Here is a 15,809-nt window from a genome sequence, read left to right as displayed (position 1 = left end):
AATGCTATGATGAGCCATCTATAAGACTAAAGTATTGGGGAAGCATGGAGGTGACAGGTCTACACAGCTCCAGGTCACTAGGCCTATATGTGCTATGTGCACTTTAATTGTGTCATATTTCTACTTAACGACCTGGAGCGGGACTGGTGGCTCTTTAGATGATGGTTTACAACAGCCAGGATGTTTTTCTAGAGTGTGTAAAATAAATACATTGTGGGACTTGTAGTGCCACTAAAGCTGGCTTGCCTGTGCCTGGCTAAAGCAACGTCTAGGACCTTCCCGCACTCCAGTTATTGCTGACATACAATCCCCATCATGCTTTAGTCCGTCAGTATGTGTCCAATGTTTAACGAAATCCTTTCTGCCAGTACATAAAATGGTGGCGCACGGTGCCGCTGCCCTTAGTAGACATGGCGCTGGTCTACCATTCCGCCAGTGTATTACGTCACATCCGGCGTATGACACAGTGTAACATGTAAACACGGAAGCACCGTGACAACAACACATCAGCTGTCACCGGAGACCCAGGTAATCCGGGATGTGGGCTAGAGGGGGACCGGGGGGCTGTGTCTTACGTCACTGTGATGTCATCATACTGCTCTCTTTACAGCTGGGGTACTCCAGGCGGAGCCATGACGCAGCAACGCGGTGTCAACGGGCTGCGGTTCAACCAGGATCAGAGTGAGTGACAGTATGGTTGGCACAGGGTCATGCACCATCCCAGCCATCGTAACTATACTCCTCCAGCCCACAGATTAGACAACCTCTGGTGTGGAACTACATAGAATACCAGCAGGGCATGCTGGGACTTATAGTTCCACAGCTGCTGGAGAGCCAGAGGTTGCTGACTTCTGATCTATTTACTATACACACTAGTAATGTATGATGTACACACCGCCATCATGGTCCCTCACAAAACAGTGCTCTATGTTTATCCTTACAAAAAAACACAAAACTCTAGTTGTGAGACTCGTACTATATGCGATGTGTATGTCATGTTCTCAGATGCTTCCCTGTGTCATTCTAATTTTACAGCCAAAAGAATTCTCTATAAATTCTACATCAGAAGCTATACCTCCCAATATTTGAAATGGCCAAATAAAGACGTTTCAGATTTGTTATTATTATTCTTATCATTGTTTATTTATATGACGCCATAAGGTTTCCGCAGCGCCATACAATATGCAAAAGAACAGTGGACCATACAGGGTACAACAGTACAGGAGGAGGCGAGTAAAACCAAGACTCCAATAGCTCCAAGCATAGCAAGTACAGTGACGTTGGAGAAGAATAAATGGTAGAGAGACAGGAGGCAAGAGGGTCCTGCTCGTAAGAGCTTACATACTAAAGGGAGGGGAAACAGACAGCAGACACGAGAGGAGACAGTGGAGTGAGGAGCGTGAACAGGAAAGAGGGAGGAGGAAAAGAAGGATGGAGAATGTTAGTTGGATGGTTGGTAGGCTTTGTGGAACAGATGGGTTTTGAGTGCCCGTGTGAAGCTGTTTAGATTAGGGGACAGATGGATGTTGCGAGGGAGGTCGTTCTAGTGAAAGGGGGCAGCACGGAAGAAGTCTTTAATTCTGGCGTGGAATGAGGTGATTAGTGCAGAGATTATTATTTGTTATAACACTGTTTTTTACACTTCCGTGAGTACCAGCATGTACCTCAGCAGACTTTTTTTTAAAACTCTTTATATTGTGAGGAAATAAGAAATATCAGCTACAATTAACAGTTACACATAAGACGTTTCCTCCTATGCTTGTTATTTTATGATCGAAGGAGAGTAAGAAGAGGGGGGGGGGGCAAGAGAGAGTGAAGGGGGGGTGTGAAGGAAGAGGGGGGGTGCAGTGAATTCAAACAGCAAGCACATGTGAACGGGGGGCCACCAACTGCATGTGAAACAAAAGCCATCAATATGACGGCGCTTACCCGGGAAGTGCAGGATCCAGCCTGAAGAATCCAGAGGTGGCTCGGGGTCTAAATCATGTGCAGGTCCATTTTCTCCCGGAACATGGGGAGGAGCAGAAGCCTATAGGCAGCTACGGCTTTTCCTAAGGTACCAAGGGGCCCAGATACGGTCAAACTTGTGCGATTTGTCATGAAGATAGTAGGTGATACCCTCCATACTTGCAATATGCCAACCATAGTTTCGAAGGGCCAGCAGGGAGGGGAATTGGGATTCTTCCAATGATTAGTTATCAGAGAGTTTGCCGCAGCCAGAATATGGGAAATCAACTTATTGGATTAAGCGCGCTCATCAGGTATGGGACGAGAGAGAAGGAGGTAGGGGACAAGAAAGAAGGAAGGTCCCTCAGCAGACTTCTTTATGCAAAGTATTATATAAAAAAAACAAAAAACAAACAAAAACAACTTGCCAAACACCAAGAAACATGATTAAGCACTACTATATTGGATAAGTAATACACAGGATGAGCGATATTACAATTTTAGGAGCCAATCAGAAAATTTTAAGTCACTAGAGGAAATTATCTATCAAAGATGGACTATTTGAAAGATAAGGGGAACTGGACTTCAGTAAATAATATGAACACTTGGGGAGTAGGGAAGTTTGGTGTAAACTGTGTTCAAAAACTAAAAGTAGCTTTGTAATCTGCTTCTGGCAGACTGATTCATAACTCTACCAATGTATTCGTTATTTCAATCTATCAATCAATATATCCAATGATCAGTGATTCTGACAGTGAAAACAATAAATGATGTATGCTATAGGTCTGCATGCTTTTTTGTGTTTTAGACTGCTTTTGCTGTGCAATGGAGACTGGAGTGAGAATCTTTAACATTGAACCACTGATGGAGAAAGGTCACCTTGGTGAGGAACGCAGACTCCGTTCAGGGGGGGAGAGGTCTGATCGTTCTACTAACCAGTACTAACTGTGTTCCTTCTCTCTTAGACCTGGAGCAGGTGGGCAGTGTCGGACAGGTAGAAATGCTGCACAGATGTAATCTGCTGGCACTAGTTGGAGGTGGGAGTAATCCCAAATTCTCCGATATATCAGGTATAACATTTTACACCCTTTCATTGGTCTCCATTGTAATTATTGTCCTTTCACACTCTGACAAACCAAAATGTTAGGTGGCGCAGGAAGAGAGTTTAAATATCTTTATTCTTTGTCTAGTGCTGATCTGGGATGATTCACGTGATGGAAAAGATAAGCTGGTTCTGGAATTTACATTTACTAAACCCGTGCTCAGTGTACGCCTAAGATCTGACAAGTGAGTATTTGTACAGGGTTTACTACCTTGTTAAGATGGTGCTCCTGGGTCCAAGGAATATTTAGCTGTTTTTTTTTGCCTTCAGTTTATTTTAATTTATTGACTGCTATATACCCTCTTACAACTTTAACTTTTTTTTTTTTTCTTTCTAGTGTTTACTATGTATTTATATAATCGGTAGGGCCGGTGCTACCATTGGGTCAATCTAGGGCGCCAGGGTTTTGGGGCACCTAAAAGACTTGAATGAGTGACATTTAGGGTTGGTTTTCCGACAGGGAAGGGGGGGGGAGCTGATTAGGGCACGTGCTGGCCCTGATCATTGGCCAGATAATTTTATTTTTGCTTCCTTGGGATACTATTGTACTCCATGCAGAGAGCACAATACAGTTGTGTTGTATTTGGGGCATTATTTACTGATGATGTAAAATATGTCAGAAAGGACAGACAGAATCTAGGAAACGCTGCAGTAGGAAACTTAGAAGCCAAAAGTAATCTGAAGGCGGAATCATGCTGCTGATACATGGACGGGCTTAACTAGTTTGCGCAGATCACAGGAGGGTCAGGTGTGGTCAGGTTCTGATTGTCTACCTATGTGGTTGGTTAAACTGTACCAATCGTGGGTTCCAAGCTCAGGGCGATTGGTAACTATGCAATTAAGTTGGAGCAATGTGTTTGAAAATGAACAAATTGTCCAGCCTGATGTTCCAGGGCCGCTTAAAGCACCACTGAACCCAAAGTACAATTTGGCTTATATAGAAGAATAAGAACAATCACAAATCTATATGTACAAGTTTCAGGAGCTCATCTGTTCAGATCGGGCTTTTTAAACAGAACTAAAAATCTCGTTCTACGATGGAACAACGTGGCCCCAGTTCTGCAGTGTGTACGCACTCAGGACCGGCAGTGTCCATAGATCTCTATGGAGTGTGCAAAGTCACAACCCCATAGAAGTATTGTCATCCTATCCTCAGCCTGACAATAGAGAGCAATAGCTTGTACTCAGCTGCTTAACAAATGTAACTACATTGTAAAATACCTCCAGTTCTGTCATGGTATGACCACTTTCATATGTGCGCCTGTAGATTTTATCATTAGCTTTTTATGTAAGGCCCTTGTATTTTAGAGTTTTTGTTCCGTTAAGTTGGACATCTGCAGACTGGAGTTTTTAAACATCAATTTCTATGGCCATATGCCAGTGAGTTGTGCAAATAAGCTGGAAGTTTTGTCAGCAATTATTTGTAGAACTATATAGATGCTCAGGAAAAAATCCCGGAGGAGGTATTCTGTGAAATATATCAGTATGCCTCTGTCACAGGGTATTTGTAACAAGGCGATGCTTCCAGCATATCTAGAGAGTTGGTTATCCAGCAGTCTGTAAATTAGTAGCACAAAACATGGGTGGGAAACCTGTAGAAAAGAGGAAGTGTGAGGTGCTGAATGGTACAATTCTCATCTTCCTGACAGAATTACGTTTCCTGTTACAGAATTGTCATCGTACTTAAAAATCGGATTTATGTCTACTCGTTCCCTGACAATCCAACTAAGCTCTTTGAGTTTGACACCCGAGACAACCCCAAAGGTAACAGCTTCCTAACGTATCGCTGTGGGCAAAATGCGCCTTGCTTTTATACAGATTATTGTTGACTACGGAGGATGAACCAGATTATCACCGTGCTAAGGTGCAACCAAACTTGCTTGTTATCCGCAGAGCAAGGGGGGGGGGGGGTCACTAATAAACTGGTGTGTACATGTACCTGGCATTATCCTCCAAGAAACATTGTCTGCCGGCCCTGGGTTAGATTCTGACTAGAGAGCTGTTTGGAGTTCATATGCCCCTTTCCTCCCCATGTTTATGTTTGCAGCGGAGCCAAGAGGGGGGAGGGGGAGCAGGTACAAAGTACCAGAGCCCAGGAATTCCTGGGGGCCCTGGCTGTATAGTGGGAGGAGTCACCAACCTGGTACAGCCACCCCCCCTTCGACACCTATGGAAGGGTCACTAATAAGAGCTGGGGCCCAAAATTCCTCTTGGTCCCCCTGTGTTTTTCCTCCAGGTGCTCTGGTTTCATGTCGCCATCCAAAAACAAACTGGTAGTTTTATTGGTTCCTGACTAAATTGACTGCAGCGTGTGCCACTGTGGTAGGGAATTGTATTGTAAACGCCACCAGGGCAGGGAGTGATGGGAATATACAGTCACAATGGATAATAATAATTGTCAGCACACACCATTCTGTGTAACGACTGAGGATGTTTCCAGTAGTCATCTGCCATACTGTGATATTTTAGCATTGTATGTCAATAAATCAGTTTATTGGTGAAAGTATGCCATATCCATTCTACTAATCTGTTATTAATCTCCCCAGGCCTGTGTGATATGTGCCCCAGTATGGAGAAGCAGTTGCTAGTTTTCCCAGGGCATAAATGTGGCAGCCTGCAGCTAGTGGTACGTTTCATTTAATTAAAGTGCTTTTTACAGGGAGGGAAAGATCGGGGTATATTACAAATCTAAGCGCTCACTCTGCCTGTAGGATTTGTGCAACGCCAAGCCTGGCAGCTCATCCGCCCCATTCACGATAAACGCCCATCAGAGTGAACTGGGCTGCCTGGCCGTCAACCAGCAGGGGACTCTGGTCGCTTCTGCCTCACGCAAAGGCACTTTAATACGGCTATTTGACACCCAGACGCGGGAGCAGCTGGTAGAACTGCGGCGTGGTACAGACCCAGCCACTTTATACTGGTAAGTGTTTTAGAGAAGGCACAAAATACAAATAAATACGTCTGAAATGGCTGGTGCAGAGGGATAGTTATACTATCAGTTATTATCATAAATTTGTACGGTACCAGGGCTCCGCAGCGCTGTACAGTAAGGAAAACAGGACATACATAAGACAGGGACATACAAAGCAGACAAAATAAATGCAGAAATGAAAACAAAGGATAGAGGACCCTGCTCATTAGAGAGCTTACATTATAAGTAGAAGTGAGCACAGCTGAAACAAGAGGAGCAAATGTGGTTCAGAGTGGAGATTGGGATAGTTGTGAGGTTATATTAGTGTAAATAGTTAGTGTTATCGGGGAAAAAAAAGATGGGTTTTGGGCAGCACGGTGGCGTAGTGGTTAGCACTTCTGCCTCTCAGCACTGGGGTCATGAGTTCAATTCCCAACCATGGCCTGTGAGGAGTTTGTATGTTCTCCCTGTGTTTGCGTGGGTTTCCTCCGGGTGTTTCGGTTTCCTCCCACACTCCAAAAAACATACTAGTAGGTTAATTAGGGAATTTGGACTGTAAGCTCCAATGGGGCAGGGACTGATGTGAGCGAGTTCTCTGTACAGCTCTGCGGAGTAAGAATAGGGCGTATTCTGGCAATGTTTTTAAGGTGGAGTCGATATATCATATAATCATACAACATATCAGTTGTTACGGAACACTCATCAAAATTCTGTATCATTTATATTTGTGTTTACGCACATCTCTCTTGGGAGGGGAGGGGAGGGGAGGGGTTGTGTATGTTGTGTTTGTGATAAGATTTTGCACAAAAGTAATTTGCTTTGTTGGTGGAATTATTAACAGGTGACAGTCACTGAATACTTTACTTTTTTTTCTGTGCGTTCAGCTGAGACTTTATATTTATATATATATAACTTTATATTGCTGAAAGACTGGATCACTCTGGCATTGCCAGATTTAACCTTGAAGCCCTGTTATCTCGGTAACCTCTCCTTCAGTCTCTGTTACTTTTAACTGTGCTGCTAACAAATAGCTGTGTTATCATTAAGTAGATTAATGACCATGAGCCAGGTTAATTAATTGAATGAATGGAATGAAATATATTACCAAATACATGTTGTACAAGGTGCAATGAAATCAATAAAACAGTAAAATATTAACCTGACATTTTCATTTTATTACGTTGATTCCCGATACATTTAAAATCATAATTGAATTTCATTATTAAAATGTATTTTTTTAACATCCAGATTCCTTCTGTTTTTATTTCAGCATCAGTTTCAGCCATGACAGCTCCTTCCTGTGTAGTTCCAGTGATAAAGGAACGGTACATATCTTCGCCCTGAAGGACACCAAGCTGAACCGCCGCTCTGCGTAGGTAGCGGATCACGCACAGGCAGTGTCAGCGCTTACTGTGTACAGTGCTGAGGGATAACCATTTATTCTGCAGGATAAACTGCTAAACAAGGCTTAACAGAACATCGCACACTTGCAAGACAGGGCAGGAGACGGTATATGACAGGGAACTATAGTTAAAGATTTATTTAGTTTTTATAATTGAATACCTTATGATTCAGACATAATTAAAGCTATATAGCCACAGCAAACTAAATACACTTGGGTCTCCACTTATATGTAGATTTCCAAGGAATATCTGTGAGTATCTATTATTATTGTGGCTCGTTAATATTTTGTACTAAACCGATGTCTTGTCCTTTCTCAGCTTGGCACGGGTTGGTAAGGTGGGTCCTATGATCGGCCAGTACGTGGATTCGCAGTGGAGTTTAGCCAGTTTCACGGTACCGGCAGAGTCTGCCTGTATCTGCGCATTTGGCAAAAACACCTCTAAAAACGTCAACTCTGTCATAGGTGAGACCATTACCTGCCTCACAAGCCCCCAGCCTCAGACTCCACCAGTGTATGTATATAACGCTGCTTTCTCATTCACAGCGGTCTGCGTGGACGGAACCTTTCACAAATACGTCTTCACCCCAGAAGGGAACTGTAACCGGGAGGCTTTTGATGTCTATCTGGACATCTGCGATGATGACATTTTTTAAGCCGTTCTTGATGCGGCTGTATGTTGAGGACACAGGGTCCGAGGACACTGTGTATTACATCGTCTAAGGGGATTTTATGGACATTGGAACACGAATGCTGTGTTCATGCAGTATTATTAATGTATATAGGATGCCACTGATTGTATGTATTCATCTTAAAGTTTGATAGTAATAAATGAGTTTAAAGAGACCAGACAAGTGTTGTAATAGAACACGCCTGTGTATTTAATGGTAACTAGGTACAAAGTAGATCATTCATTGTGCATTTATCAAATTATAAAGTATCTTCTTTTACTCTTTCACTTGCTTGTTACTTGACACCAGGATTACTCCCACACTGGAAAGCAAGTAGATTCTGCAGCTATACACCCGTCAGTAGAAAGTAAGGTCACATTTATGTAAACTCTTTTACAAGGAACAGTGCACAAATGGTAGCTTTGCCCATAGTAACCAATCAGAGTCTGCCGTTTTCTAGTACAGTTTAGAAATTGAAAACAAATGTTTGGGTTACAGTAGCCTCTCTTTCTAGATATCTCCCAGCTTAAATGGCAGCACCCCTCTTTTTTATTTGCACTTGCCAATTGCAGATATAGTAAGACTCATTGAAACATTTACAGGTACTTCAATCTATTTTATGCAAGTAATCACAATTATATGGCTGGAAATGACTTGTGTAGCATCTAAGTTGAGTTGCTCTCAAGGACACAGATGAACTGAGGCCAATATGAGCTATAGTGGTGGTCACGTGGGTTTCCTCCTACAGTCCACACACACTGGTGGGTTCACTGGCTTCTGGTAATAGGGAGTTTAGTGTGGAGAATTTATCTCCACTGGGACATGGGCTGTTGTAAATGAGTAAATATTCTCATAAGATGGAGCTATATAGATTAAGGATAATTATAATAGTCCAAAAGAAAATGAATATGAAAACTCCATTGTAGAAAGTGAGCGTTCACGTAACGTCTATATATTAGACATATCTTTATTTATTATGTCCCTACATATGCACAGGCTATGATCAAATTCAAGCAGTTGTATCTGCTACCTCTTTGTTGCTGGCCCATGTCTGGTCCTTTCCGAACATCCCCAGTGATGTAAAAAAAATATAACATTCCACTAAGCCACACCCCAAGCTATTATAGGAGTATTATTACACCTCAATAGGACTGACAAGAGCTCTCAGAGGAGATAAAGTGATGATGATGGGAAGAGAAGGCAAACAATGGCAGGTGCACTGAATGAGGACTTCTGCAAGCGGACTAACCAGCGACACGTTTATATATTCAGCCCTTAATAGTTACATAAGACAAACACAAAGGGAAAATAAAAAACGCATACAAGTCACAGCACTGTCTGCAGTTTATGTACAGCAGCTGTCTTCCATAGTAACCTTCCTCCTCCCATGGTGGTCTCTGTGAGCAGCTTTCCTAAAACATTCCTCGGACACACAGCTGCTTTTATTTCCGCCTTCCCTCTGTTCCATCTTTCCACATGGAGAACAGAGGAGACGTTGTGCACAGAAGCAGATGTCAGACAGGTGACCATGGTACATCTGCCCCAGCTGATCATCTGTCTAAGTGCCAGTGAGTACAGTAGCTCTTCTACTCCATAGAGATTGGTGTGTACAGTAGCTCTTCTACTCCATAGAGGCCGGTGTGTACAGTAGCTCTTCTACTCCATAGAGATTGGTGTGTACAGTAGCTCTTCTACTCCATAGAGATCAGTGTGTACAGTAGCTCTTCTACTCCACAGAGATCGGTGTGTACAGTAGCTCTTCTACTCCACAGAGATCGGTGTGTACAGTAGCTCTTCTACTCCATAGAGATCGGTGTGTACAGTAGCTCTTCTACTCCATAGAGATCGGTGTGTACAGTAGCTCTTCTACTCCACAGAGACCGGTGTGTACAGTAGCTCTTCTACCTAGAGATCGGTGTGTACAGTAGCTCTTCTACTCCATAGAGACCGGTGTGTACAGCAGCTCTTCTACTCCATAGAGATCGGTGTGTACAGTAGCTCTTCTACCTAGAGATTGGTGTGTACAGTAGCTCTTCTACCTAGAGATTGGTGTGTACAGTAGCTCTTCTACTCCATAGAGACCGGTGTGTACAGTAGCTCTTCTACTCCATAGAGACCGGTGTGTACAGTAGCTCTTCTACTCCATAGAGATCGGTGTGTACAGTAGCTCTTCTACTCCATAGAGATCGGTGTGTACAGTAGTTCTTCTACCTAGAGATCGGTGTGTACAGTAGTTCTTCTACCTAGAGATCGGTGTGTACAGTAGTTCTTCTACCTAGAGATCGGTGTGTACAGTAGTTCTTCTACCTAGAGATCGGTGTACAGTAGCTCTACTCCATAGAGATCAATGATCTAAGTGTCAGTATCTGTCTCCTACATTCCCATATCAAACAATACAACTGAGGGAAGACAAATATAGAAACAGCTGTGTGCAGATGGCTTTATTCCAACCAAAGATCCCGCTCCTAATTACAATAAGGGTTTTTACACAATCTGTAATCTACAACATAACCTGGTTCAGCCTCCGCAGTTCAATAAACACCCAAAACTAGCAGATCAAAGACCACAAGGTGTTTGCTGATTAAAGCGGAACGCCGTGGACTCTATTCTTTCTTAATAATGAAATAATAATAGAGGGAAGAGACAAAGGTGAAACATCATCTGTGAGAATGTATGTTAACTATAGTATAACATTAAAATGCAAAGGCCTGTCTGAATGTCTTCAATAAAAATGTTTTGAAAAAAAAAAAAAAAAGTGCAAAGGCCAAATAATACCAGGCAGGAAGTACCATCTATAAGAAATGTATTTATTTTATATAAAATCTACAGGAAAAACAAACAGTGGTACAGAGCTTGGGGTCTAGAACAAGGTAAGAATGATCCATTCCAGTTCTACAGACTGTGATACTGTCTGCTGACCAGCAGGTTTCGATCTCACAGAATATATAACCCAGCAGAAGAGCCTGTAATCAGGGGTCAGCTACAGGAGGTCCAAATCTGTCCATCGTCTGTACCACAAGGGAGAGGTGATCCAGGAACGAGCTGACAGATACTCGCAGGATACGGGCTTCATCCGCTTGCCAGTGTCTACACAAACAAAACATTACTGGAATCACACAATAGAGGCAGCCATCTTCTCAAAACCACCATACGTGAGAACGCAGTCACTAGTAACATCGCTGATCCTGTATTACCCCTCCAATAAATGACAACATAGCAAACATTTATAGACAATCTGTACCAGCATGTTCATAATTCCATGTGCTAACTAGGAGCCTGGTCATAATTGTACAGATACAGTATACATCAGTGACATTTCACCTTAACATTTTCCTCTGTGTTATAAATTTTAAATAGTTGGGTGCTTAGGTCCAGCCTGTTTCTGCAAGAGGATTACACAGCAGTGTGACATAACGTTCTCTACAGACTGCCAACACAATCAGTTAATTAGTGATAATACTAAGATAAACGACGTCATCCAAAATTGAAAAGTCAGTTGGGTGTAATTCAATAAGTTACCCAATAATAGAGTAAATCTAATTTACTTGGGGTTTTGCGTTCCATCTAATTTTGATATATGTTACTAGTCTGCTCCCCTCCCCAGAGCCCCAGGAAAAAAATGGCTGTATGGTGCTCCTGGAGTTCTGTTATACAGAAACAGGAAAAGGATTGTCACTTAAAAATGGCTGCCGGGGTGGTCAGGTGAACGGGAGGACTAATCTCCATGACTGCAAGATTGATGTCAGTCACCAACGATAGGCGGGGAACTTACTGAACTCAGTGACAGCTGTTCTGTGTGTGAGTGTCAGAGTTACATTTTGGCCACTGGAAGACAATGTGAAGACTCCCGGATGGGCAGGAAAGACTGTGTTTTAATGCGTGTTCTTTCCAAACAAACCGCATGATCAGACAAAAAGACAAGCAGCAAGTAACCAAACCAAGTGACCTCTCTCTCAAACAAATGGCTTCTTCACTTTCTCATTCATCCCCATCTACCTGTCTGTGTGGGAATGGAGCTGCTCAGCTGGGACAAGGTCTTGTAGTGGGAACAGTTTTGTTTACCGAGGTCTACTCATCATCTTGAGTGGCACAGTGGACTAGTGAGGCAATTACTAAGGACACCAGTGGCTGTGTAGTGGGCTATCAGGGTCTAACATCAACTTATCCTGACAATCAGCTGGACAGGGAGTGTGACTGAGGAAGGAGAATAGGACAGGTAGATGGGGATGAATGAGAAAGTGAAGAAGCCATTTGTTTGTGTGGACCCCACAGGCTAAGTGTTGAAACACTTAACCAGCGGGGTCCACACATTGCCGCTTTAAATGAAGATTCATCTAAGTCGCGCACACGTCACACTCAAGTGCCGGACAGCTGTCCATTCGGAATCACTGCCGGTCAGCCTGCGTTGCCATTGGACATCTGCATCTTCGGCTTTCAGGTAAGTCTGTTTGTATTTACTTCGTTTTTTAGTGTAGGGATGAAGGATGTCGGAATTGTGCTCATCGATAACCCGTACCCAACCCTGAAAAGGAGCGTGGAAAACTATGGTTGTGTTGCTTTTTATGCTCTTTCATGCTCAAAAGCTGCCAGTACGCTGTGGAAATAACTTTACTTTGTAAAATGAAGACAACCTGGGATTAAGTGACAACATCTATTTAAAGCCACGGGGCCTGATTCATTAAGGAAAGGAAAGGAAAATAAAAAAAAAAGAGCAAGTCTTCTCCTGGTCAAACCATGTTACAATGCAAGGGGTGCAGATTAGTTTATTATTTTGCAGATAAGTTACCATTTTACCTCCCCCTCCAATGCAACATGGTTTTGCCAAGGTAAAAAGTTACTCCTTTTTTATGCTTTACTTTCCTTAATGAATCCCATGGTGTTCAACATTTTTAGCCCCGGCAACAAGTGCCAGTGTGTTATTTTGGTTACCTCAGCTGAGGAAAGAGGTGTAACAAAGTCCAACTTACACATGGAGAATATTGTCCGTGACGCTCAAGGTCTTGCTTACTCCTCCTTTCCTGGGCTCTGCGTCAGGGCACAACGTGTCGTGAGCGATTTGGGCTTCTCTGGAGCAGGGGAAGGGAACGTGAAGCCGGCTATATCGTTGTTACGGAAATATTAGGGACAGTTTTGTGCAGACAGTAACATTGGTATGTTGGCAGTACATCATTATACCTAGAACATAAAATCTACAAACCACTGATAAACTTTTGGTCAACTCTGAATGTAAGTAATAAATATATGGCATCTATCTGACATTATTATTCTACACAAGCTAGATTTCACCCATATTATGTTGTGTGCTGTCATTTCTAAAGTGGCGCTAAATCCAAACATTTGTTTGAAACAATACATTGATAATAAATATGGATATATAACTACTACAATCTCAGCTTTTTTTATATATTTTTTTTAACGATTTTAAAGTATAGGGTAGGGGGATACAGGGGATACAGGGGGAGAAGGGGGGGGTACATAGTAGGGAGCAGACAGAACAATAAACACCAGAGCTATGCAAACATACTAAGGGGGCCGGAGTTGACGCTGGTATCGAGCCATCAAGGAGGTGGTAAGGATAAGGCAGCCAGGACAGAGATGAAATAGGTTGACTCTAGACTACAATCTCATCTTTTGCAGACTAGGAGCTACCATGGGGATGCGTCTCAGTAAGAAAGAGGGGTAACAAGTGCAAGGGAGGAACACTGGGTGTCGAAGAACCTCCTGGGCTTATAAAATCATGTGAGTGCAGATTCACCATTTTTAATATGGACGTGCCCTCATCCTGCACTGCATTTGGAGTTTGTGATCGGCAGCAGGAGGTGGTATTTTGTCCCCCACCCTCAGTGTGATGAGAACCCTTTCCTCTCTCTCTAGGCACCCCTGTACGGTTAGTGTCACTTGATTCTTGCCTTTTCATTTCTAAGCTCAATCAGAGCTATCTAGACGTGGCTACGCATTGATGTGCCAGCAAGTCCTCTTGCAAGGGATAGATAGAAAGCCAAGCCACCGGAGGCCAGAGTGAGAATTATAGCTATGGGGATGCAGGGGCAGAGAGGATATTTCCCATCTCCAGAGGAAGCCACAACCAGCAGTAAAATCCTGCCAACCACCTTTTTATGACACAACACAAACCTTCCCCAAAGTAAAAGTAGAGTTAAAAAATATATATATTAATATTAAAATATATATAGATCTTATGGGCTGTGCGAGACGCATTAGTGACTGATCAAATTACGCATCCCTTACACCTAGTTAAAAATCTGTACATAACTTCTCTTGTACATTTTTATTTTTTGCATTAAAGTTCCTAAAGGAGTGTAAATCAGCAACCCCTAAGCAGCTACAGTCTGCCCTCCTCTTTCGTTTTAAAAGTACATAATTAAAGACAGCCTTGCCCAGGGTACAACATAGTTTAGGTTCACTTATACCTAACAACCTGGCTTGTATTTCCTGGTTAATAATAGTATGATTCTGCTTTTATAGCTAATTTTGTAAATACAATAACCTTGGCTGAATTTGTGCAATGTCTTTCATATCAGGTATTTTATTCAATCCACGCTATTGCAATTGGGAAGTAAATGGAGGGGGGAGGGGGGGGGAACCGAAACAGATCTGACAAACCTGGTCTGGACATGTTAATGCCACACACTGCATAAATAATAAACATGCTACATGAGCAACACAACGAATGAATTAAACCAATGTTAAGGAGACACCACAGCACACCCCGTTTCTATTTACGTTACAGCCACCTCTGTCATCCAGAAAACCCTCTGTCTTGACAACATGTGAAAGGATACAAGTGTAGTGCTGGCACCGCCATCATAACTGTTGGCAAAGGTATTCACGCACCATAGAGAGGAAACGAACACTGTAGCCAGCCATCCTACGTCAAACGCGTGGAGGACTTATCTTTGGTAACAAAGACAGATTGTCGGCTTGGAGTGGCCAATCATTTGGCGCCCCCTGCTGGCTGTTAGTAGTAGCAGCTACTTTTTCAACTGTATTGCTAGGCAAATCTATACTATAATGAAAGTATCTGAGTGGAATCTGTTTATATATATATATATATATATATATATATATATATATATATATATATATATATATATATATATACATGTCTATATATATATATATATATATATATATATATAATGCATTATCATGATTATTATTGCTAGCAAGCTATCATGTTTGCATATAGCATTTTAGCCAGAACATCGCTAGAGTTTACAACTAGATATCTATCTAATTTGCATCTCCATTTATTTTGGAGTTTACAACAAACGCTTGTTTTAAGGCTTATATAGAACTTGTAAGAGTGACAGAAGGTTATTTTACACTGTGCACAGTCTCAGCCATGTTGTAATACAATGGTGGTATGTTTTGTATATACTAAGAGTGCATCTATGTGGGTTTACATGAGCCTATGGTATGTCCTTGAAGAAAGTGTAGCACTGTTCTAAGAAACTAGCAGCACCTCCAATTATGGACTGTCGGAGATCCAGAAGCAAAAAGTCAGATTGTTCCCACAAATCACTGTGATGTGGCCCTAACATTAGATCAATAGCACCCACAATTTGGACCTCCTTCCCCCAACCTGCCCCAGCACTAATTACTAGCATACAAGTTTATTAATAGGTGACTGCAAGTTGGAATTATCAAAATGGACAAGGAATGTGAGAACACACGTGTGAGCATTCAGAGGGAATGCTGGACAGCCGATCTGGTGCTACCATTAGGAGTACTCTGGCGTAGGGCAACAACATTTAT

At 42.4% G+C, this 15,809-nt stretch overlaps 2 protein-coding genes across 2 annotated transcripts; one reads left to right on the top strand and one right to left on the bottom strand.

Moving 5' to 3' along the window:
* Window positions 1-431: 431 nt before the first annotated feature.
* On the top strand, window positions 432-8,208 carry WDR45 (WD repeat domain 45). Its single transcript, XM_075184989.1, has 11 exons — window positions 432-528; window positions 611-681; window positions 2,756-2,830; window positions 2,913-3,017; window positions 3,138-3,234; window positions 4,719-4,813; window positions 5,596-5,675; window positions 5,761-5,969; window positions 7,231-7,332; window positions 7,682-7,827; window positions 7,909-8,208. Exons 2-11 carry the CDS (start codon window positions 633-635, stop codon window positions 8,016-8,018), a joined length of 1,068 nt encoding a protein of 355 aa, XP_075041090.1. The 5' UTR covers window positions 432-528; window positions 611-632; the 3' UTR covers window positions 8,019-8,208.
* Window positions 8,209-10,826: 2,618 nt separating this feature from the next.
* On the bottom strand, window positions 10,827-14,927 carry LOC142100999 (EKC/KEOPS complex subunit LAGE3-like). The gene is made up of 3 exons (XM_075184990.1): window positions 14,834-14,927; window positions 13,001-13,129; window positions 10,827-11,120 (listed from the first exon to the last, which is right to left on the bottom strand). Exons 1-3 carry the CDS (start codon window positions 14,857-14,859, stop codon window positions 11,003-11,005), a joined length of 273 nt encoding a protein of 90 aa, XP_075041091.1. The 5' UTR covers window positions 14,860-14,927; the 3' UTR covers window positions 10,827-11,002.
* Between the last annotated feature and the right edge of the window lie 882 nt (window positions 14,928-15,809).

Source organism: Mixophyes fleayi, chromosome 9 (genome assembly GCF_038048845.1).
Source record: "Mixophyes fleayi isolate aMixFle1 chromosome 9, aMixFle1.hap1, whole genome shotgun sequence".
Classification (NCBI taxonomy): Eukaryota; Metazoa; Chordata; class Amphibia; order Anura; family Limnodynastidae; genus Mixophyes; species Mixophyes fleayi.
This window is presented reverse-complemented; position numbering and strand designations above follow the sequence as displayed.